Source organism: Macrosteles quadrilineatus, unplaced genomic scaffold, assembly GCF_028750875.1.
Source record: "Macrosteles quadrilineatus isolate MER2022 unplaced genomic scaffold, UCM_ALF_1.0 Scaffold_8__2_contigs__length_117827958, whole genome shotgun sequence".
Taxonomy (NCBI): Eukaryota; Metazoa; Arthropoda; class Insecta; order Hemiptera; family Cicadellidae; genus Macrosteles; species Macrosteles quadrilineatus.
The window spans coordinates 55,601,609-55,626,523 of NW_026542601.1; the positions used below are offsets into that span (position 1 = coordinate 55,601,609).

Consider the following 24,915-nt stretch of genomic DNA (forward strand, 5'->3'; position numbering starts at 1 on the left):
AATCAACAGCTCTTCGGTTAATCATTACCTTCTAATATTCAGTACAGTTACCAATTAATACAATCAACTACAACAATGAATCTTGGCCGATAAGTACGGTAGCGTAGCCGACCACAGGGGTAAATTCCGGTGTCAGGTTTATTGAGATTTTGATAAATTACAACCTAGATTCCGACTGATGATGGACCTTCGGCCCCGAAATTAATTTCGGATCAAAAAACAGGATTGCTAAGGTAAGGCCTTATAATATCAATTAATATATAAGCAATCCAGAGGCTAAAATGATTGAAAATTACAACCGTTAAGTAAACCGTGAGATGTGAGTTGATTGAAATAAATAATAATTTATCCGTCCTAAAAGTTTGTGGCTGGAAATCTACCCCCATTTTGACGTCACAGATCTTGTGACGTCAAAATTACGTACGGTAAATGTTTTTTTTATGGGGATAAATTTCCGGGGGTAGAATTCTGGCGACCCAAAAATGTCAGTAGGCTATTTTATCTCGAGTTGCTTTTACTTTCTCCCCCTATACCATAGTATATGTAAAAAGTATTGTTTTTTTTATTTGGCCATGGACTCTGCCCTTCAAGGCAGTAAGCCTAGGTATATTTACTAATTTTCTCAGGAAAGCTCTTTAACCAAACCAATTATTCTTAATCAGCCTTGTGGATTTTCACTCAGTCAGAATATCTAGTTTGTACTTTACAAGATGCATCTGAGCTACATCATTGTAGAGTTATATGTGCTTCATGTTTATATGAAGTGATTTACAGAACTCAAGCTGTATTATTATTTATTGCAACCTTTTCTTTGCTTTCTAGCATATTGATGTTCAAAAAACTTGAATCACCTGTTACATTAAAATATTTATTTACTCTTTAAAATTAACCTGAACTCAAAATACAAGTTAAAAATCACAATGTGCAAATATTTTACAGAAATTCTAACCGATATGATCAAATAGATGGCCAAAAATGTCGAACCTGTAAGTAAAAACATCACTTCAGATATATTTTTATTTCACAAGAGCTTAACCCTCCGAGTGTCCCTTGTTTTGGCCTTAATGTCTGCCTATTTTTAGCTCATTTGCAAGGTTTTATTAAAACGGATCTGAGAAGCTTAAAAACAATGTTAATTATACTGTTATATATACCATTTTGTTTGGAAAATCATGGGCCTCAATATTATATATAAAACATAAGGAACATTTGTTCAAAAAAAATTTTTAGGTAAAAAAAATATTTTGGAAAATTAAAAAAAAAATAAGTTTGCGCTCAATGAAATTGTATAAATTATAGGCCTATAAATATTTGAAAATAGCCACTTTGTTCTAAATTTTATGAGGATTACAAATATATAATAATATAAGGAAGTAGATTTGCAAATAAATAAGTTATGGGCAAAAAATAGATTTCAGTACATACTACATAGCGTTTAGCTAAGAATGCATAGCCTAACCATAGCTAGAAATCTGGCTGATAATTTACATCAATATCACTACCTACTTCTTCAGGATCATCAACCAGCCCTTCAAAATCACTTAAATCTTCTTATAATGCACCACGTATATCACTACTTTTGATTTTTAACACTAAAAAAATGATAAACGTAATAAAACACATCAGTCATCGGTCCGAGGTTATAACCAAGCTGTTTACAAATACGCACGTCAGCTGTCTGCTCCAATTACGATCGGCTCGGAGAACATAAAGCGCTGAGACAGACCTCTGGAGAAAGCTTAGAATCTAACGAAAAGAACGATACCTAACTCGATCCAGTTCAATCCGATTTTGTCAGTCATAGAGCCTTCGCCGTAAATAGTGTTTGTGTGTCGCTGCAGCGACAAATAACACTCGGAGGGTTAAGAGAAGTACAAGTGGTTCTTTTGCTTTGATCAGTTTGAACCTTAACCTTAGTATTCTGATCCCACTGTAATCCAAAGTCTGTAAATGTAAATAATGTCCTTGATTTTGTTCTAACCAAAGACAAGCAGATCTTGTGAACTTCCTTTAACACTGAAGGCCAGAAAACAAACTATCGGGATACTAAGTAAGACCCTTTAACCCTTTGAGTGCTATGCAACGATATATCGTTGTTTACTAATATCTCTATGACTGGGACGGGTGGCGTCGTCGTGTACTCCAGCTACTAGGAGGTCACGAATTGTGGATATTTATAGGCATGCACTGTGGATGCGATACTCCCTGGTGTGGATTAACGTCCGCACGAGTGAGTACTACGACTATTCAATTAAATTCAATTCAAAGATACTTCATTCACATATATACAAAAGTATACATGAATGGCGTTCAGAACAATACATCATACATTATATCGCCTAATAACTAGATAGAAAATTGATACATTAACATTATACATATAAAATAAATATTTATTTAAATAGGTAACAACCTTACACACTAAAAAATTCCTCAAAACTGTATAGGTAGCGCTTTGGCCACAAGAAATCTTTTTAATTTCCTTTCAAAACATTTTAAACTCTTTTCAGATTTTATGATTTCAGGAAGGTAGTTCTATCCACTAGTAATATCCAAGTAATATATCCCCGCTAGTAATATATATGATATTACTATCCGCAGTACTATCCTGATAATTAGACCAATTCGTATATACTAAGGAAAAATGTGGTTCGGATTCCACTATAAACTGTAGGTCCCTTAGTTGCCATTATCTGCATGGGCTATTAATTAACAGCTGTGTCTAAGGAATGTCGGCCTTAGTCACTAACAAGACTACAAGATCGCGCCACTCATCCTACACTCTCCATCCATACTTGGCTTAAAATACTTACTATGTATGGTCGCCATTTCATTGAAAAGTATTAACAGTAATAAGGGATATAGAGAGGAAGGTTATTTTAACAAAAAGTAGCAAAACGGCCATTGGTGACCTGCATGCTCATAGGATACACTAATAACCACTTAGCTAAAAAATTCGCCCAATCCGATGATTCGAGGTGTATGTCTAAACCATGAACACCTCACTATGCCCCAGTGGTTGTAGTATATCGCTATAAACACACAGGTCACCAATTATTTGCCACACAGGATGGGAATCGAACCCGAGCAAACGAATGCCACTGGCCAAGTGACACACCCCCTAGCCTTCTCGGCTATCTGTGCTTGGAGACAGAGGAGTCAAAAACTGGTGTCTAAGCTGACGCTAACGATTGCGAACAGATCGCGCTACAGCAGGAGCAGGTTGTTCAATGCATTACTAGGGAGCAGCACTAGTTAGTCACGGACTATTTAGATGATATTTTTTTGTTGAACCACAACAAACAGTGATCATAAATTGTGTTACTCAGGCTTTGCTGCAAAAAAGTATTTTTCCTAAAATGGTTATATTACAATAACCTTATCAAACAAAATCAAGGTAAATTCAATATTACATTGTAGACTAGATGACTTTCGATTTTAACCCTCGAGCGGGCGCTTGCAGAGTTTTCCTCCGCACTTGTAGTGTTAGTTAATATAAATATTCATAATGGGTGTCGGCAGTCGTGTCCAGCTCTACACTTCACGCACCTCATCCTGGGATTGTTCCTAAGCTATTTTTACCCCTGAATTCCTCCTCATTTTGTTGTCAGCTGCAATTCAGTGACGCATAGTCAGTTTGCGGAGGTTTACTCCGCGTGCGCCCTATCGCGTAACTCCTTAGCGCAGAGTTTATTTCCTCATGCACTCTTGTGAAACTGCGTGTAATATTTTATACATACAACATTATAAACTTGAAATCCATGGTGATGGTTTTCGGCGTAAACCGCGCCGTCAGTTGTATATCACTGCCAGACGTTTCGCCCTTACTATGAAGTGGCATCCTCAGTGGCTAGGCTGAGACTAAGTCAGAGAAGTCCGTCCAGGTATACTATATAGCTAGGGTGAGGTCATTGGCGTGCGCGTGGAATGCAGGAATGCATACTCCCCTTGCTCTGGCTGTTTCTAGTAAACAAGGTGACGTAATACCGGATTCCATGACTGTGGAAGCTTGTAGCTGTCATCTTTATTGAAATTATCTGGATGTTTTTTGATTTCAATAGCTTCTCTGATTTTTCTATGGTAGAAATAAGGTTCTTTAGCGAGTACTTTAACTTTGTCAAATTCTATGGCGTGTTTCGTTGTAAAACTGTGTTCTGCTACTGCCGATTTTTCAATATTTTCCTGTTTTGTCTGGCGAATGTGTTCTTTCAATCTAGTTGAAATCATCCGTTTGGTTTCTCCGATGTAAACTTTTCCACAGGAACAAGGAATCTTGTATACACCCGGTGCACTTAGGGGTAATTTGTCTTTTCCATTGGGTAGGAGTGAGCTAATTTTTCTCAGAGGCCTATATACTGGTGTGATGTCGTATTTTTTGAGAATCCTGCCAATCTTCTCCGATGTCCCTTTCACATAAGGAAGATACGAATTGTGTCTTCTCCTACTGTTGTCACTGACTTTTTGGTTATCAGTTGCTGCTACTTGTGCTAGCCTACAATCCTGTCTCTTAAAAGCTCTCTTGATATCCTTTTTACTATAACCGTTGCTTAAGAGGGCCGAAGTTATCATTTTTTCTTCACTAATCCTGTTTTCCATGTCTGAGATACGGATTGCTCTATTTATCAGTGTGTTTAATATGCCGTTTTTCTGTGCCGGGTGGTGATGTGACTGAGCGTTTAAATATCTGTTGGTATGCGTTGGTTTTCTGTACACAGCATGGCCGATTGTTCCATTTTCCTTCCTTGTAGTTAGTACATCCAAGAATGGCAGTTTCCTGTCTCTTTCCTCTTCCATCGTGAACTTTATGTTGGAGTTGATACTATTGAGATGGTCCAAAAACTCTGTAAGCTTATTTCTCCCGTGAGGCCACACTGCCCAGACGTCGTCCACGTATCGGAGCCAAATCTTGGGTTTTAGGATCGCAGACTCTAATGCATTTCTCTCAAAATTTTCCATGAATAAGTTGGCTGCTACAGGAGATAACGGTGAACCCATCGCTGCCCCTTCTGTTTGTTCAAAGTATTTTCCATCGAAGTAAAAATACGTGGAATTTAGGCAAATCTCTGCTAACTGAACTAAGCTGTCATCCAGGAGTGTTCTTATGATGTCTACTGTTTCTGGAATAGGAATGCTAGTAAAAAGTGATTCAACGTCAAAGCTCACTAAGATATCATTATCATCCAGTTTAACGTGCTTAATAATTTCGATGAAGTGTCTGGAGTCCTTAACAAACGATTCAGTCAGCCCAACGAACTCAGAAAGATGTTTAGAAACAAACTTGGCGATGTTGTACGTAGGTGATCCTATTGAACTGACTATGGGTCGCATAGGAATCCCATCCTTGTGAACTTTGGGAAGACCGTAGATGATCGGAGGTCGTGGATCAGAGTTAATAAGATGGCGTTTGTATTCTTCACTAAGCTGTGGCGTAGAACGAATGAGTTTGTTGACTGATGTAGTAATTCTAGATGTGGGGTTGCGAATGACTTTGTAAGGACCTTCATTTAGCATCTTTGTCATTTTGTTTTTGTAGTCTTCCTTCTTCATGACGACTGTTGCATTGCCTTTGTCCGCTGGAAGTACAATTTTTGAATCATCCTTGGATAATTTGCGTAAGGCGAATCTCTCCTCCCGGGTTAAGTTAGATTGCGGTGGCTTGGCTTTCCGTAGTACTGCTGAAACCTCCTGTCGAATTTCTTCAGACTCCACAGTTGGAAGATTCTTAATAGCGTTTTCAACAGCAACGACAATTTCCTCCGTAGGTATTCTGTTCGGAGCAATAGCGTAGTTCAGTCCTTTTAAAAGAAGAGACTTTGTAGCTTCATCGATGTTTTCATCCGTGAGGTTGATAACCATCTTGTCGCTGTCAATTACTGGAGGAGCCGGTGAGGCAGATTGTTTTACGAGAAGAGAATTAAACTTTATTAATTAAAATTCATATATTGAAAAATCGGCAGTAGCAGAACACAGTTTTACAACGAAACACGCCATAGAATTTGACAAAGTTAAAGTACTCGCTAAAGAACCTTATTTCTACCATAGAAAAATCAGAGAAGCTATTGAAATCAAAAAACATCCAGATAATTTCAATAAAGATGACAGCTACAAGCTTCCACAGTCATGGAATCCGGTATTACGCCACCTTGTTTACTAGAAACTACTAGAAACAGCCAGAGCAAGGGGAGTATGCATTCCACGCGCACGCCAATGACCTCACCCCAGCTATATAGTATACCTGGACGGACTTCTCTGACTTAGTCTCAGCCTAGCCACTGAGGATGCCACTTCATAGTAAGGGCGAAACGTCTGGCAGTGATATACATCTGACGACGCGGTTTACGCCGAAAACCATCACCATGGATTTCAATGACAACGGCCGCGAAAGCCTACGCATGAACATTATAAACTTGTTTAAATGTATTATTTCATTTATAATTATTATCAAATATATTTTGTTTGCATGTATAATATGTATAATTGCATTATTGCGGAACAAAATTCCGCAAGCCCTCTCTCGTAACATACCTTTATACTAGAAAATTGCTCAATATGTTTCTTTGAAATATTACTCATATAAAGCTAAACAAATAATGTTATTAACAAAGAAATTAGGTTTCTGATTAGGTTATTCAACACTTACATACAGGGTGAGTTTTAATTGTCCCCCCCCCCCAACTTTTTTCTACATTTTTTCAAATATCAATATCAGACCACTTCTGAGTTATTCCCGAAATCAATACAGTGATAATTATAAAGGTATTTAAATTGTGTTAACGTAATAATCACAACATTCAACTACTCTACTTCTTGTTTACCCAACTCTAATATAACATAACATTTAAATAAAACATATGATTTACAATAGAACCTCTTTAATCCAAACCCCGAAATCCGAACGTCCACTAATCCGAACCCCTCATTGCTGTACACACAGTATACACAGTACAGCAGTTCTTTATTGTATACTGTATTTAATTTACAGTACTGTTTATTCACTATGTTTACTATTGAATTACTTAACACTGTATTTTCCTTTATAAAACATTTTTTAACTTTTCCCAAAATAATGTTGATCAATTTATCCATGTTTTAGCTATTGTTAACATGTAAAAACAACAAATATGTTCTGTAATCCGAACTATTCAATAGTCCGAACTACCCCTGGTCCCAATTAGTTCAGATTAAAGAGGTTCTACTGTATATTAAAGACAGATCAAGAGGATCAAGAGACCAGCACATCCTCCTCTCACATGTCGAGTGTCTGGGGTAGTTCTACTGAGCTTAATTTTTAATATCCGATAAATGAACTCGGTTTCTTCTTAATCTTCCTCCGTTTTCCGTTTCCACTATGTAATACCTGGGCTGTTCGAGCTTTTGGATATTTTTTTCCTTTTACTTGTTTGTCCCTGACATAAACCATTTGTCCATCTTGTAGCTCTTGTGTCTGCTTTTTCTGTCCCATGCTCTAACTCCAATTGTATAAGCCGCTCCTGAAGTTTGAATATTGCACCATTGTCGTCCTGTCGTAGCCTATCGTACGAGCCGACAGTCTGTGACAGTTCCGCCAGCCTCGCCTCCATGTTGGCCACCCTCTCTTCATGCATTGCTGCCAATTTTGCAGCTCTATCTTCTGCTTCCCTCGCTCTCTCTTGTTCCCTGAGCAGAGCGATGCTATGTTGCTGCTTGAGTGACGCCATCTCCTCCTGTAGTGTAGGCAGTAGGGGAGTGGCCGAGTCTTTCTCTCTCCGCAGCTTACGTCTCAACGCCTCCACAGTGTTGGACCGTTCCCGCTCTCTACGCTCGGCTGCGCTGCGGTATTGCGTCCACTCCCGTCGCACGCCCTCTGCCCCAGCCTCTATCGTCTCACGAGCTGTTCGCTCTTCTGCCAACAGCTTTTGCAGCTCTCTAATCATCACCCCATGGTCGTTGTGTTCTTTCTCTCTCTGATGCCTCTCAACGATCAGCTTTGACTTGTAGTTTTCCAACTCATTTTGATGAGCACGAGCTGACTGATCGAGTTGTTTTTGAAGATCTTTGATGAGTTTATCTTTCTCATATGGTGGAGTGGTGGACAAGCTATGCACTGAGAACTCAACAGTACCCAGCAAAGCATTTGTGTCACTACCAGAGTATTCTTCTTCAAATGCCTCAACCTCTTTAACTTCTTTCTTCTTTCTTTTGCAACATCGTTCAAAATGTCCCACTATATTGCAATACCTACACCGTACTTTGTATCCTGGACAGTTTTCTCTGGAGTGATAGTTAGTGTCCCCGCAACGAAAACATTTGAAACTTCTTACTTCTTTACTTATATTTTGATTACATTTAGATCCTGAGCCTGAGCACGAGGACTTGTCATATCGGGCTGAAAGAGCGTCAATGTTCTTTAGCGTCACACCCCTAATCGTTCCTTGCTGCATTTTAACCGATTCCCATAGCTTAGCTTTTTCTACTGCTTCATTCAACAACAGGTTCCTATTCATCTGTAATGATTCTGAAAGTTTGCTGTCACGTACCCCAACCACGATGCGGTCACGTAGCATCTCGTCTTTAAGTGCCCCAAAGTTACAATTTTTGACCAATCTATGAAGAGCTGTTAAGTATAATTCGAAAGATTCTCCTTCAAGCTGGTTCCTCATATTAAACCGTGCTCTTTCATAAACAATGTTGACAGCTTTGTTAAAGTAATTATTACAATTTTGTACAACCTCATCATAAGAGGCGTTAGACAGCCCAAATGAATCAAAAATATACTCAGCATCATCACCCATGGCAAGTAATAAAGAACTGATCTGAGTATCCTGAGTATCCTGAGGTTCATGGTTTAAAAGTGAAGTGACCCTATAGTGTTCAAATTTCTTTATCCAAGATGTCCAATCAGATTCCCGGTTTTCAAAAAAACGATCAAAAGGTGGTGGTACGTAAATGTACCTGCCATGAGGAACCATGTCAGATTTGTGAGTCACTGTAGTAGAACTTTGCTGGTTACCTGAATTTTCATCTTCTTCAGTTTCTGCATCAGCCTGGTATCTTTGTGACTTTCTGATCTTCCTATTTGGCATGGTTAGTTCCTGTCTGACACCATGAGTTATTCCCAAAATCAATACAGTGATAATTATAAAGGTATTTATTGTGTTAACGTAATAATCACAATATTCAACTACTCTACATCTTGTTTACCCAACTCTAATATAACATAACATTTAAATAAAACATATTATGATTTATATTAAAGACAGATCAAGAGGATCAAGAGACCAGCACAACTTCCAAACATTGTTAGGTAGTAAGTGCTTAATTTTGACAAGGTGGTCATTTCCTGCCGCCATCTTGGATCTGCCATATTGGATGCAAAATATTTTTTTTTCAAATGTAAAGGTGGGGTTGTGACCCATTATTTCGAACTACATTTCTACCCTGATTACAATGCCGCAAACCGTTTTTAAAAATTTTGATTCATTCCAAAGCTATGAGGGTTTTTTAAAACTTTTTAGCACATTTTAACATTGTGCATTTACAAACTAAGTCCATAATCTCAAAATAGTGCTAGATAAAGATAAGTATACACTACCAGTCATTGTAGACCTATTTTCACTTGGTTATGACAGCTGTATTTTTTCGGCCGCCATCTTGGATCCGCCATTTTGAAATGTGATAAATTATTTTAAATATGAAGGGTGTGTTGTGACCCATCATTTTGAACAACTTTTTTAAGCTATACTCCATTTTTTGTTATCAAGTTGTATTTACGATATATTGAAATTTTTTTGTTAAAAATGTCAATATTTCAAAATAAAAATATAAAAATGAAAAACGGATCATGGAATTGAGTTCAGCTTAAAAAATTAATCTGAAAAGATGGGAAAACACCCCCTTCATATTTAAAATAATTTATCACATTTCAAAATGGCGGATCCAAGATGGCGGCCGAATAAAATACATCTGTCATAACCAAGTGAAAATAGGTCGACAATGACTGGTAGTGTATACTTATCTTTATCTAGCACTATTTTGAGATTATGGTCTTAGTTTGTAAATGCACAATGTTAAAATGGGCTAAAAATAAAGTTTTAAAAAACCCTCATAACTTTGGAATGAATGAAGTTTTTTAAAAAACGGTTTGCGGCATTGTAATCAGGGTAGAAATGTAGTTCGAAATAATGGGTCACAATCCCACCTTTACATTTGAAAAAAATATTTTGCATCCAATATGGCGGATCCAAGATGGCGGCCGGAAATGACCACCTTGTCAAAATTAAGTACTTACTACCCAACAATGTTTGGAAGTGTTCTGGGATTGATATTTGAAAAAATGTAGAAAAAAGTTGGGGGGGGGGGCAACTAAAACTCACCCTGTATAATATTTTGTTATAAGAAGTAAAATGGGTAAAATATATGCTATTTAGTGTTGCGGAATAAAACTCCGCATGCGCCCGCTCCCGTTTTACCGGTGAAGCGCCTCTTCGAGGGTTATGAGATTTTGGTTTCAAACAATGCTATCAGGACATTACAATTTATAAGAAAACTTGGAAATTTACAACAAAAACAAAGTTTAATTTAATGTTTATTACAAATACCCGAACTTTTCTTTGTTATGTAGGTATTTGTTATTCTCTTATTATTCCAAATTAGCCTAATTAATGAAATAATGAAAAAAATACAGTTACAATTGAACAACAGGTAATGGAATTACATGGCAAACAAAATAGTCTTACAGAGTACAAATAATTGGCCTAGCACTGAAAGGGTTAAAGGCAGGAGTTGACGGGGTGGTTAGATCTATTGTGAGTTGAGTTGCATCTTTGATCAGACATTTTGCTACTCGTCTCATGTTGGTTTTTAGTTGGTATAGTTTTATACATCATAGATGACAAAGGTTGTCTGGGCAGGTGACTGGGGCTTGGCCGATGCAATTTTTTAATAACAACGATGACGGCAACGACAACTTTCATTGCCTTGAGCTGTATTCCTCTGATCGACATTAACTTTTTTAATCATCAATTAAAGAGCTTACGAATATTTCTCAATAACATTAGAAGTTTTTCCAAAACATTTGACAAGTTTTTTTGTTTACTTAGATTCATTTAATACCATGTTATAATTTTTTCTGAATGCTGGCTGGGCATTGGAGAGGTTGTGGGGGCGAACATCGGCGGGTTTGACACTCACATGACTACCACTCAACATAACCGCAATGATGGTATCAATGTGTTTACTAAAAAATCACTATCAGTGACTGCAAGAGAAATCACTCTGGGGGATGTTCATTGGTTATCACTGGACTGGTGAAAATGGTTGGATCAAAATGTGCTCTCACTTAATGTGAACAAGACCAAATTTCTTCCTATATCACTCAGTATAATAACTGATTATAGTCTAGACAATTTGAAGATTCATTGTTGTGGCGACCATAACAGTTCATCTTGTAATTGTAAATACATTGAAAAAGTAGGTTATTACAAATATTATAAGGTGTTTATTTTGACTCCTGTAAGAGGTGGTCACAGCATGTCGATTTCTTAAAGAAAAAAATCGTAAATACATCAATGCTTTTAATTAACTGAGCGTCATTTTAGACGAGGAGGACATAAAGCGAGCTTATGTGCAGTCCTTGATTTCATTTGGAATTATTTGCTGGGGAGCATGCTATCACACCACATTGGAACCCTTGAATGTGATACAAAGATCAATTTTGAAAGTAGTTTTTAGAAAAAAGAAAATGTACTCCACTGAGGCGCTATTCCGTGAGACGGGAGTGTTACCAGTCAGACATATTTTCATTCAGTTTCTTCTTAGTCACACATTCAAAAATTCTAACACGATTCTTACAGCAGTCACACATCACCACTAAACAAGATATTCACTCAATGTTGGAATATATGTTCCTCAGATACAGAACATTTTCCCTCATTGTCATTTCTAACTACCAACTGTTTTTATGTTACTGAGATTCTATATCAAAATGTAATTAAAAAATACAATATTCAACACAATTTTAGTTTACCCTCAATACAGAAATTAAAAAAACAGATGCTTGAATTACTGCACACTATTACCAGTGAAGAGGCCGAAACTTTGATCAGACCTAACCATATATTACCCATATACTAACCATACTTTGACCCTGACTAAACAATACTCGACCATTCAACCCCCACAGGGGCTTTGGTTGTCGTCGCTGACATTCATCCACAGTAAACGATCTGGTTTAAATTAACAAGGCTCTAAAAATCTTCCCAAATTCAGTTTGTGCCCTTTAATTTTTTTAGACTGATAACAGCCAGGCATACGCACAGGCACCTGCCCATGTAGCCATGTAGGCCTATCCCATTAGTACAGCAAATTTCAACTACAAACAATGTTGTACTGTAATATTGTATAACTACTCTCTGTTGTACAGTAGTTCAAATTTCTAGGGATAAATAAATGATAAATAAAAAATAGATAAATAAATAAATTTTTACCTACCTTTCCTTACTGTGTGTCTTACAAAGATATAAAGAAATATGAATTTTTATGTGTACAAGGGAAAACATGATAAAAAAGAGTTAATAAATTCAAAAAAATTTCCCGGTGTTCAAAGGGTTATTAAATCGTCTTGCACCTATATGCACCTGCTAGCTATCACAATAAATGAGATATTTGATCTTGTCTAAGTTTTGCTGCTGCCGTATTGATAGTGCAACATCGATCCAATTTGCATCTTTATAATACCACATCAATCCATTTTGACAGTAGTAGACCTAATTGTTGAACAAATCTAATAACAGGATTTTAATTTTAAGACTGTGTACACATAAGATCTCAGCGGCGCGCCCACCTAGGACCATACACTTGGTGGCGGCCGCCGCTGCTGTTGCAATGTGAATTGACCAACACTTTGGCCATTGTAAACTAACTAAGTTTACAATGGCCAAGCGAGCTGCTGTGGAACAAAAAAAAGACACTGAACTGTTTATTGAAGTAGTGCAAAAAAGAATATGCATTTGGGACATATAATATGACTACTATAAAAATTACAGGGTGTACCTACCATCTCATTTGTCGTCTAATATAATATAAATACGTCGTAACAGCTCTGAAGTTTCTGTATATTACAGCTGTTTCGGCATCAAAATGCCATCCTCAGATACACATACATCCACCTGAATTGGCGTCGTTAAACTGTACACACACACACAAACACGATAAAAACACAAAAACACGTAAAACAAGAGACAGGCCTGTCGCGTACATGATTGCTACGAGTACGGAAGCTGACTGCAGTATTTTGGTGAGTGTGTATAATTCAGTTACGGTACATATTTGTTGTTTGTTTTACCCTCTGACAACCCTACTAACTCCATGGTGTGTTATTTTTTTTATCAAATAATGTATAAATTTCTCAGCTTGCTCACAACTCTACATTTTAGCGAATTTCCCATGTAGGGAATAAGCTATTACCATAGGTCTCATGGTAAGGCCTGGACATGGGACCGATTTACTTCTTTTATTTTGATGTCCCAGGGGCCAAAAATACCAACCGTTCAAATACATAATAAGTCCATTGGCTCGATAACTCAAGCAAAAAATGTATTTGAACGAATTCGCTAACCAGCATGATCAGACAGGGAATGGGGGTTTATGTGGTAAAAATTGGTATTTCTAATTTTTAACCCTCAAAACATAAAAAATAAAATTTCCTAATTTCTCTCTATACAATTTTGAAGAGCTTAAAAAGCAAATAATTTGGTATATTGAAGTGTTTTTGAACGGTTATTGTTGTTGGAGAAAAGTCAAACAAATTTAAATTTAAAATGCTTATGATATTCTTATGGAGAATAAGTTAGTAAACTGTTATAGTTTTGCTTGTTTAATGATGTTTTGATCAAACTTGGAAAATTTATTTATTTTTTACTAAACTACCTATTAATATTTTGTAGGAACACACCTTACTCATAGGTCTCCCTAACCTAGGTTTACACAACCTAGGTTTTCAATAAAGCTAATATTATTCAAATAAATTTAAGAGAAAATTTAATTAGGCAAATGGAAATTTGCTTAGTCTGCAGGTTTGCTGCAGCGGGGACATTTGCAGTATGCTGTGCTTAATACATAATAGAATCCAGCATTTGATTAAATGAACAAATGTACAGAATTTCATGACATGACAACAAATATGTATGTGAGAACAAATGCCCCTGAATTCCAAAGGATAATAAAAAATACCCCTGCCACAGTAAACCTGCAGACTAAGTGAATTTCAACTTGTCTGCGATTACATTATTACTAAAATATTTCCATGAATAAGATATTCCCAATTTAAATAACATTAAATTTAACAAGTGCTTAAATTTGCTGCTATGAGGAAGGTAAAAAGTGTTTTTGACCATAAGTCAAAATAAGTGAAAATAGGTCGACAATGACTGGTAGTGTATTCTTATCTTTATCTAACACTATTTTGAGATTATTGTCTTAGTTTGTAAACACACAATGATAAAAAGGGCTAAAAATAAAGTTTTAAAAAGCCCTCATAAGCCTTTAGAATGGATCAAGATTTTTTAAAACGGTTTGTGGCATTGTAATCAGGGTAAAAATCTAGTTCGAAATAATGGGTCACAACCCTACCTTTACATTTGAAAAAAATATTTTGCATCCAATATGGCGGATCCAAGATATCGGTCCCGGGTCCAGGTCTTACCATGAGTACTACGGTAATAGCTTATTCCCTATATGGGAAATTCGCTAAAACGTTTAAAACAAAACCTGACCTTTAGACAACTATCACTCACTAAGTTGTTCATAAAATTAATGAAATTTTCAGGTTTAGTTGTTTTTGGCCAACCAAGAAAGAAGGGGATTACTATGGTCAAGAAAATGACAGACGAAGAAGACTCTCTTCTAGAGAAAATCGTGAACCTGTGTATGTCTATAGAACAGAAACTGACGCCAATAATCAAACTTCTCAGTTTAATAGTCGTTATGTAGATACACAAAGACAGTCTAGATCTTATCCTGTGTCCCCTGAAAGACGGCCTATTACCAGAGCTAACTCATTTGAACAAAGACCTTCTTTTGAAAGATCAAGGTTAATCAGTAAAAAAGATTCAAGAGATTCTAGAAATGTCATGGTTTATGCGACCGATGTAAATCAAGCTACACGATTTCCCAAAAACACAGAAAATTCTTACGACAGTTTCACATATGACCTCTCACCTAATAATGTTCCCAGAAGATCAACTCTTAGCTATGGTGTTGATCATGAAAAAGAAACAACGATTCCTACAGAAACTCAGAAATGTGAAGCTGAGAAACCAGGACAAGATTTCGGTAAGCCTGGCACATCCAGGGATGTTCCTAAATCACCAGGATTTTCATCAGGAAACAATCAGAATGTTTCAGATGGTGAAAGGCAAAGTGTGTTGAGAAGATCGATGACAAATACTGAAAATTGTTCTCCTCGAAGTTCTATGATGGAACATGAAAAAATGTCATATTTAGATGCAGACAACATCTCAGAACCTCAAGTCAAAACTCTAGTTAGAGTGGTACGACCAAATAATACAAGGAAATTCGGGTTAGGAAGTAACGTAAAGCCGATGATTTACCGAGTGGAAGACAACCAACGTTCTCCTCTATCTGCTCGAAGACACATACAGCAAATGCCTTTAAAAGTAAAGAAGCAACATTATATTTTGACAACTGAGGATGGAAAGATATTGAGACCACTCGCATCAGACAATATAAGAAAAATGTCTGTAAATAAGGGACAGCCAATAAGGTTTTCAGTTGTACGGCCAGTGGAACCGGTTGGTAATTTTCCATTGACACAAGGAGGGGAAGCTATTGTAGCAGCTCCGATGATCGGTGGAGGAGGAAGGAGAGGGGGGAAGCCTCAAAAGAACAAACCAATATTACGTAAAGGTAAAGGAGGATATAGAGGTCCACCTCCAGATGATTATGATGACTACGGGTATGAAGGTAATTACTACGATGAAGGAGCAGACATGTATCCTTTTGCCCCTGTGGATAATCCTTACTCCTACGATTCTAAAGGATATTACGATGATGGCTACGGATACCAAGGCGAAGACATGGGAAGGTACGGGATGGGTCCAGGAATGGCAAGAGGTGGAAGACAAAGTCGGCAACAAGTTTATGCAGCCCAAATGCCAGACAATACCCTCCCTGAGGTATCAATTGACAAAGGGAAAAATCCATCTTTCAAAAAAACAAGTAAAGCATTAGACTCAGTTGTTGATAAAGACTATTATGATTTGAAAAATGAGTCACAAAATTATCAGTTGGGTAAGGAACGTAAAGTTAAGTTGGTTTCATCTTCCCAACAAACAGATATAAGAAAGGAGCTAGATTTCATATGTTTTTCTCCTGAAAAATGTTTTAATTCATTAGATACTCCTGATGATCCAAATTCCAAGTTGAAATGGCGTATTATTATAAAAAGAGGTGATGAAGAGTAAAAAACTATTTTAACATTTCAATTTATGTGAAATTTTTTATATCTTTAAACTTTTAAGTCACACTACATTGTATCTGTCAATGAAAAAAATAAAACTGTTCACGTTCATTTTACATTTTACCTTGAAAATACCTTTTACTAAGTTAACATTCTACAAATATTCTTCGCGCCAAGAAGCTCGACCTTAACTGGGATGCGGTGTAGATCATAAAGAATCTAGATGCCTGAAACTGTGCAAGCCCTGAAGGCTTATAGGTCACATGTTGGCCTGACTGACTTGAAGTAATGTGACAAACAATTCCAGGTCTGTGTCCAACAGAGTAGAGGGGGTTCTTTAGCGAGTAGTCTGATAAATTCGGGAGTCTCACACTACAGGTCGGCTATAGTCCTCGCCACCCTAAGTTGAGGCAACCAAAGGCCGCACGGCGTATATCTAGTGCGGCCTTTGGTTGCCTCAACTTAGGTTGGCGAGGACTATACCTGTGTGCGTAAACGCATTTTCCCTCCTCTCCCTAAAAAAAACATTACAAAATATAGTCTAGTAGTGGTTAACTCGCTCACTACTGGATGTTACATAGCCTGCTAGGATATTTGTTCAACTGAGAGTAATTGTTTCTACCCTACAATCACTGAAGAATCCTATATCAGCTGTCTAACAGTAAAAATGAATAATTAATTATCTTTTAGGATATGATTTTTCAGGTATATTGTGATTAGTTAGACTCAATTTAGTATGTTGCTCATGATTTTATTTTTCTATTTTTTATGGACACAAAAGTTACACCTATTTGAAATACTGCTTCACCTGAACACACACAGTAAGGTTAGGTAGCAAAACAGAAGAAAAATAAGGATAATTTAAAAATAAATAACCAAAGATGGTCTATAAATCGTCATGTAAAAAAACTTAATAAAAATGAAATTGTAAAAAGATACTTGAAAAAATTTTTGGTAAATGGCTATCTGGGCCAGAATAGGTTTGACTTTGTTTAATAGAAGAGCAGGCTTTAATTTAAAAGTCCCGCCCATTGTGCAGGTAATCCTGACCTTCCTTAAAAACCAAAATCAAACATTAATGAATAAAAATTGTTTGTAGTTTTGCTATATTTTATTCATACAAATTTACAGGTTTAAATTGTTTGGAAAGAAAAAGAGAAAAAGGAACAGAGATGTCCCATATTGGCGTGAAGACAGTATTGTTATTTATCAACTTGAAGAACGTCCCTATATTAGAAACCAAGAGGTAGATCATTCACAAAGAGTAAATACTAGTAATAAAAGTCCTCGTTTGGAATATTACCAAAGAATCAGATGTCATCAAGGGCCTAGACTGTTACTTTCATCTAGAGATAAATTGTTAGAACAACGACATTTAGAAGGAGTAAACTCTGACATAGGAAATGTAAGGACTGAATCAAAAAGGATATCCATAACCAGCCCAGAGGAAAAAATCGGAAAAAGAATATCTTCAAAAAGATCTACTCTACAGAATGAACTAGCTTCCAACCAAAAAAGAAACTCAAAAAATGAACCTTTAGAAGAATTTATAACAGAAGTTCACCCAAGAAAACTGTCAGTGTTTAGAGAACAAAGTGGAAAGATTCCTCCAGAAAGAATGTCAGTTTTTGACCCTCTGATCCAAGCTGACAGAGCCCTTGAGGGAAGAAGAAGAATATCTAGAATAACGGAACCTGGAGAGGATCATTCATCAGAATTTCAGGAACTTCCTGAATCAAACAAATTGTCTTTGGTTTATTCTATCAAAGACAAACCAACAAGAACATCTATTCTACACAAACCTCAAAGGGCCTCAGTTGTTCTACCAATTGAGGAAAGTTATAACTCTCAACTTAGACTCTCTATTGTTAAAACACCAGATGAAACTGAGAACTTTCCACTCACAACGACACATGAACCAGTTGTATATGCAGTCAGGAGAAGTATTAGTAAAGCCCCTAGACAATCGTTCTCTTTAAAAAAAATGTTTTCTAGAAAAAGAAAAACTGAAGAGTCTCACAGTAGTGATGAAGAAGAAAATCAAAGGGAGCAAACAATCTATGCTTACCCTGTAACTCCTACTAGAGGACGAACCGGATCGATTCTTCAACAGTCTGTTAAATCATTAACTTCACAGAAAGGAGAAACTCCAGTTGCATGGAAGAGTATGAGACGCTCCATGGACACTGACGTGTTTTCATCCGACGTCAAAAGAAAAAGTGTGACTTTAAACTCACCAGGTTATGTGAACATGGAGAGAGGTCATGGAATATTAGTGTCTGAGATACTTAACCCGATAACTTCTATTTTTGTGTCTGACTTAAAAGATCCAATACCTAAAGATCCACTGTCAAAACCTCGTGAATTCAACAATTGGGTAAGACCTCGGCAAAACAGTGTGCGACAAGTGGTTACGCCAAAACAAAAAAAATCTCAAGTCAAAATTGCTGTTGCACCAATTAGGACGCAAATGCAGAAAACAAAGAAACAATATTCTGAGTATAAGAATAATGATGAGTCGTCATACAGTGATTCTAGTGATGAAAGTGCAGATTCATATCAACCTAGATCAAAGTATTCCCAACAGAAAAAGCCTGTTCATCGTGTTTATGCTGCTTCAATGCCAGCTAAAGTCTTACCTTACCACAAAAAAGAGGAGGAAAAAGAAGTTGGTGTGAACAATTTAGGAAACACTCCAAGCAAACATTTGCTAAATAGGTGTGAAGGAGGTGAAACAATTAAACTAACACAACCAGCATATGTTGGAAGGCTCTCTTTCGAGGAACAAACACATATCCTTAACACATTAGACTTCCTTTGTCATCCCCCAGTGGATAATCTAAAAGATAAATCCTAAACTAAACTCCAGGGTTCTCATTGTAAATTGAGAAAGGGGAAGTAAAATTAATAGATCAAGTTTCATTTCATGCATCTTTTAGAATTATTTGTTGGAATTAAAGAAAATCAACAATGATGTCTCAGATATTATCTAATTTTGTTAAAGTAGTAATACATGTGTTAAGACGGGATTCAATTTAGTAAATATTTTAAAACGCTAGCTTAAAAACACATTATTTAAATAAAAAGACCACAGGATCAAATTCACGAGTGTAAATATGTAATATGTAGCATAAGTATACCAACTAGGCTAGTTGTTTCTGACCCCGAATTCATCGAAAAGCACAGAACGCTGTTTTTAAATTTCTCTTGGATTATTATTCATTTTTAAAAGCAGAGATGTACCATCAGTATAAGGCTTTCTTTTTAATACTGCAGCAAAAACCGCTGTTTGCAATACATGCATTGCGGATCAAAAGTAGCTCATTTCCTCCCTAGGTAGTAAAAATGGACTAAAAATCTGCTGGAGTTGATGATGTCAGTTGTACATTTCGCTCACTTATTGTTTACTTCCATTGTGAGCAATCAGCTGTATCAATTGTTTTCAATTATTGTAGTTCATTGTTGTCAACTGGATTCAAATCTGTTTGAAACGTTGAATCTAAGAAGACGGATGTCATGGAGCAACATTTCATTGCTCTGAAAAGAAATCCAAGAAAACTACTAGCATTGCTTTCATAGCAGAAAGCCAGTTGAGCGGAGCAATCATGTTTCATGTTTTTTTTTTTTAATAAAGCAATAAATAAATAGAGATAGAGGGGGGGAGAGGGAGAGAGAGAGAGAGGGGGGGAGAGAGAGAGAAATGCTTTATTAACAAAAATTTGTTTGCAGCAAAGCAATGCATATGACAAATAAAAAATATCAAATGGGTCACAGTGACCTGTGCGTGATAGATAATAAAATCTTCATAGATATAATACAAAATACAACTATTTCATCAATTTAACTTATCAGTTTCGCTTAGAACTATCAAAATCCATAACAAGTGTCATTAGAAAAGGTGTGAACATTACATATATATCCATTGTATTGGTATTTTTCCTGTGTTTGCTTGCTAATATCTGGTGAACCCACAGTTCTGGTTAAACCCGACCTTGAATCTAAACCAATCGACATTTTGTCGATCTTGGCGAGATTTTGCAGTTCAGGCAGAAATAATCCTGCATGGATCCATACGATTAGCAGATGTAACTTTTTAAAGACTTGAAGCCTGCTTTGATAGAATTACACAAATAGTGGTCACCAGGATCCGTTTTGAGGATTGTTTTCTTAATTTTTTTACATTTAACATAATTATGCGAATCATTGTTTTCAAGCAAGTGTTCTACATTCAACTATCTCAAAACATTGCCTGAAGTAGTTGTTCGGGCGTTTATTGCTCGTCTTCTACTAATATCAGGCAGTTTTTTAGAATGAAAAAAAAATTTTCCTTAATATGACACTATTATGTGAATTAGGTATTTTCTTGTAAAACAAAAACACAAAAAATACTTTATCCTACTTGGGCAATAATAATAATATACCCCAAGTTGTTGCCAACACGATGATATAATCAAAAATATTTCAAATTAAATAATAAGAAAGGATTTTCATAATAGCTTATTAAAAAAAAATATTGATTTGAAAATACCTAGTTATTTTAAACTACAAAATCATGTAGTTGTTTTAATTCCCAAGTAACAGGGGACTTGCCGAGACCGAGCCATGGCTCGGTATAGTTGATTTTGATTTAGAAGAAATATAAAGGAAACTCAAGTCCTTTACAACTCAAGTTACAACAAATTTTGGACTTATTTATTTAAGTTCCAGTGGAATTTCAATTTATTATGATGGAAAATTTGGCAATCCACAAAATATTACTTTATTTTACAGTCAATGGTAAAAATCACTCATATAGGAGAACTATTTTCCCAAAGAATTTTAGTATTGCAGATACTTTAATCTAACTGCCTAAAACGGTTCTCACACTCCACACTGCTCGCCTTTACTACTTCCTTCACCGCTTCCTACATTGTGGACCTGTTTCCCTCCCTTCCCAGAGCATTTTAGGATTGCAGATACATTAATCTAACTGCCACAGATGGTTCCCACACTAAGGACTGCTCACCTTTACTACTTCCTTCACCACTTCCTACGTCTTGAACCTGTTTCCCTCCCTTCCCATAGCATTTTAGGATTGCAGATAAATTAATCTAACTGCCACAAACGGTTCCCACACTCCACACTGCCAGCCTTTACTACTTCCCTCACCACTTTCAATGTCGCGGATCTGATTCTCTCCCTTCCCAGAGCATTTTAAGATTGCAGATACATTAATCTAACTGCCACAGACGGTTCCAACACTCCGCACTGCTAGCCTTTACTACCTCCCTTACCACTTCCAACTTCGTGGACCTGTTTTCCTCCTTCTCACAGCATTTTAGTATTTTAGATACATTAATCTAACTGCCACAGACCGTTCCCAGACTCCGCACTGCTCACCTTTACTACTTCTTTCACAACTTCCCTCGTAGTGGACTTGTTTCCCTCCCTTCCTACAGCATTTTAGTATTTAAGATACAATTATCTAACTGCCACAAACCGTTAAATAATAACTGGGATTATTATTAACCATATTGAATCTAAAATATGGCAATCAAGTGTTATAAGCTAATCAAAGAAAAAACATTAAGACAATAAATGGATAGATTTTTATTTTCCATAAGGACATTTACAATAAGCACAACAATTTTTTACAATTTTATATAAGTTCTACATGAATTTGCTACAAATTAACTAGCAAGACTATTTGGCATATAAATAAATTTAATATAGGTACTTTTTCACTATTTTCATCTAATGATAAATATTCAATAATAACAAAACAATAATGTAATAATAATTAACAATTATTTTACACAATAAATAAAATCTGGTAATCTCATGTAACATAAAAAAGATCAAAGAATAATTAAAGTTAAAATATAAATTTTAAATTAATTATAACCCTTAAAAAAAGTTAAAAATTCCAAGAATATAAAATTAATGGAGGGTGACAAATTTGCTACTATTTTCACAATGCCAACATATACAGTACTCAATTAAAATGATACCAACAAATGATTTACAGCACACTATAAGACTTTCTGAATGAATATGTTTGATCAATTAAGTGCATCAATAATAATTATTGTCTATCAAGAAACGATAAATACAGTTAAATCTTTTGAGCTAAAAGCGGTTATATGAGGTGAGATCATATGCTTATACTTGTCAAATTTTGAAGGTTAAATCAAAACAAACAAACTGGCATAATTCTTAATTGGAATTTACAATAGTTTAATATACGGTACTTACTTAAACTTACTCTACTTCTATAAAATCATTTGGCCATTAGAGAATATTTACTGTGAAATAGAGACGTGATTCATAATTCCAAATCAACTAACTTAATGAATAAGTTGTTATTAAATTATTGTCTCCAGTGGTGGTTACTTTGAGGTTGATGGAGCCAGAATTAAGAATTAAATACTCTCGAGATAAACCTTTATAGAGTAAGGTTTGGACCCATGTAAATTATGATTAACAGCTAATTCTAACAATTCACTTATGCAATCAGATAAGTTCACCAGGTACCAAACAGGATACCGTAACGTTATACTATACGATATGCCAAGGAAGCAAGATTCTAGTTTGGTTTATAAAATGCAGTAGCCTAAATAAGTACTGTAGCCTATGTTTACTAATAAATTAGACTAAGAAATAACGGTATACTAAATCAATTAATTTTACCTAAAGTGAGCATTCTTTCATAAGTAATACAACACGACCCCTAATTGACAATGCCAGTTTGTTTGTTTTGATTTAACCTCAAAAATTTACATGTATGAACATTGAACACATGATCACACTACAGCTAAAAAGGTTCATCTTCAAAGATATTCTGTTTCTAGCTAAAAAAAATCCAACTGTAAATGTTGTAAAACATGTTCAGTGCAGTGTCTAAGTGTCTTCTATAATCAATCAACATGTGTTTCAGAAAGCGAAGGTTTTATTTGGAATTTTTCAAACATGTATAAGTTACCAGTCTTAATTAATACACATTAAAATAATAACAAAATTTACCTAGAATTTTTCAAATGATACATGTTGGTGGATGAACAATGACTGATCAATATTAAAATATTTTAACAAATAAGAAAACATATGTTCAAATTTTATAAAATCATTACAATTACAATTGTATTTCTTTATTTTATTCACAGACAGAATTTATTATTTTTATCTCTAAGATGTTAAATATACTTCCCTAAAATACTTTAAAGATCATAAAATACTTGGTGGCTTATACAAAAATGTTTACACTTCAAGGTTCGTAGCAAGTGTGAACAGTTTTAGAACCACAGCCAAAAAATAATATACAAGCAAAACATTAATAACGATCATCCCGACCACTTAAATATAACAACGTCTAAAAAAATACAGTACACTCTCTTTTAACTGACCCTGGGGCTCGAGTTCAGATAACCTGAGATGTCGGTTAAAACAGCCAACTTGAGAAGTTTTTCAAATTTATGGCAGAGAAAACTACCTTAAGTTTAGCATCTCCAGGGGCTAATATAAGAAGAGGTTGATGCAGGGTCAGCTAACAGAGGGTCTACTATACACATTTTTAAAGATACAAGTTGGAACTGTACTTAAACGTTAAATTTAGTTTCCGAACCATCAGCCAACATGAGTGCAACAGTGCGGTTGCTGATCCACACCAGTTTTGCCAACCTCATGGGGTTGAGACGAGACATTTCCGCCACTGGAGAAGTGCTGTAAGACTTGGTGCACTTGGTCTGACTGTTGCCCAGACCAAACATACCAGTGGAAGTCTGTAAAAGTAACAGTCAGAATCAAAATATGATCATATCATTATGTGTAAGACCATTATCAGAAAAATGCAAGATTTGAACTAAAAGGGTTGTGGGTAAATTAAGTTGACTGCACACCTTGTTCTTTACTTCTCCCACTACTATACTAGCCGGTCCACTCACCCATTCAACCATTCATTTCATTGTAATAGCTGTGTCAGATTTGAACTAACTCGTTTGACTGTGACTAGAGCTTAAGAGAGACTCAACTTTAGAACACTTATTTTTACAAAGGATTTAAAAGTAGTAATCTCCGTAATATTGAAAAGATGAGGTGGATTTTGCCAGTGTATTGATGTCTCTTGTGTGTTTTAGCGAATTTTCCTATAGGGAAGTAGCTATTACCGTAGGTGGCACGGTAAGACCTGGAGACGGGACAAATATACTTTTTCATTTTGATGTCCCTAGAGGCCAAAAAAACTATTCGTAAAAATTTGTATATATATACGTATGTGAACGCGATAACCTGAGTAATTTTCGACTGATTTTGATGTCATTTGGTTTAAAAGTGTAAGGCGGGATACACTGAATGAGTTCACGAACCAGCATGATCGGACCATGGGAACAGGGTTTAAGGGGGGGGGGGGGGGGGGTTATGGGGTAAAACTAGGCTTTTCTCATTTTTTGCCCTCATAACACAAAATTTCCCAATTTCTCTCTAGA

General features: G+C 36.0%; 2 protein-coding genes across 7 annotated transcripts in view; one reads left to right on the forward strand and one right to left on the reverse strand.

The window, feature by feature from the left end:
* The first annotated feature begins 872 nt into the window (after positions 1-872).
* Positions 873-19,539, forward strand: LOC129001644 (uncharacterized). 3 transcript variants are annotated; one of them, XM_054429013.1, is made up of 3 exons: positions 873-986; positions 14,804-16,287; positions 17,588-19,539. In XM_054429013.1, the coding sequence occupies exons 1-3, from the start codon at positions 976-978 to the stop codon at positions 17,704-17,706; spliced, it is 1,614 nt and encodes a 537-aa protein (XP_054284988.1). In that variant the 5' UTR covers positions 873-975; the 3' UTR covers positions 17,707-19,539. The 3 variants fall into 3 exon arrangements, with proteins under 3 accessions (XP_054284988.1, XP_054284986.1, XP_054284987.1); XM_054429011.1 differs by lacking the exon at positions 14,804-16,287; XM_054429012.1 differs by lacking the exon at positions 17,588-19,539 and having other exon boundaries at positions 14,804-16,567.
* Positions 19,540-22,049: 2,510 nt separating this feature from the next.
* Positions 22,050-24,915, reverse strand: part of LOC129000994 (WD repeat-containing protein 7) — a 160,224-nt gene continuing 157,358 nt past the window's right edge. For all 4 annotated transcript variants that reach the window (XM_054428111.1, XM_054428112.1, XM_054428113.1 and 1 more), the window contains one exon: positions 22,050-24,213. In XM_054428111.1, the coding sequence (XP_054284086.1) occupies positions 24,031-24,213 (183 nt within the window). In that variant the 3' untranslated portion in view covers positions 22,050-24,030. The remainder of the gene's footprint in view (positions 24,214-24,915) is intronic.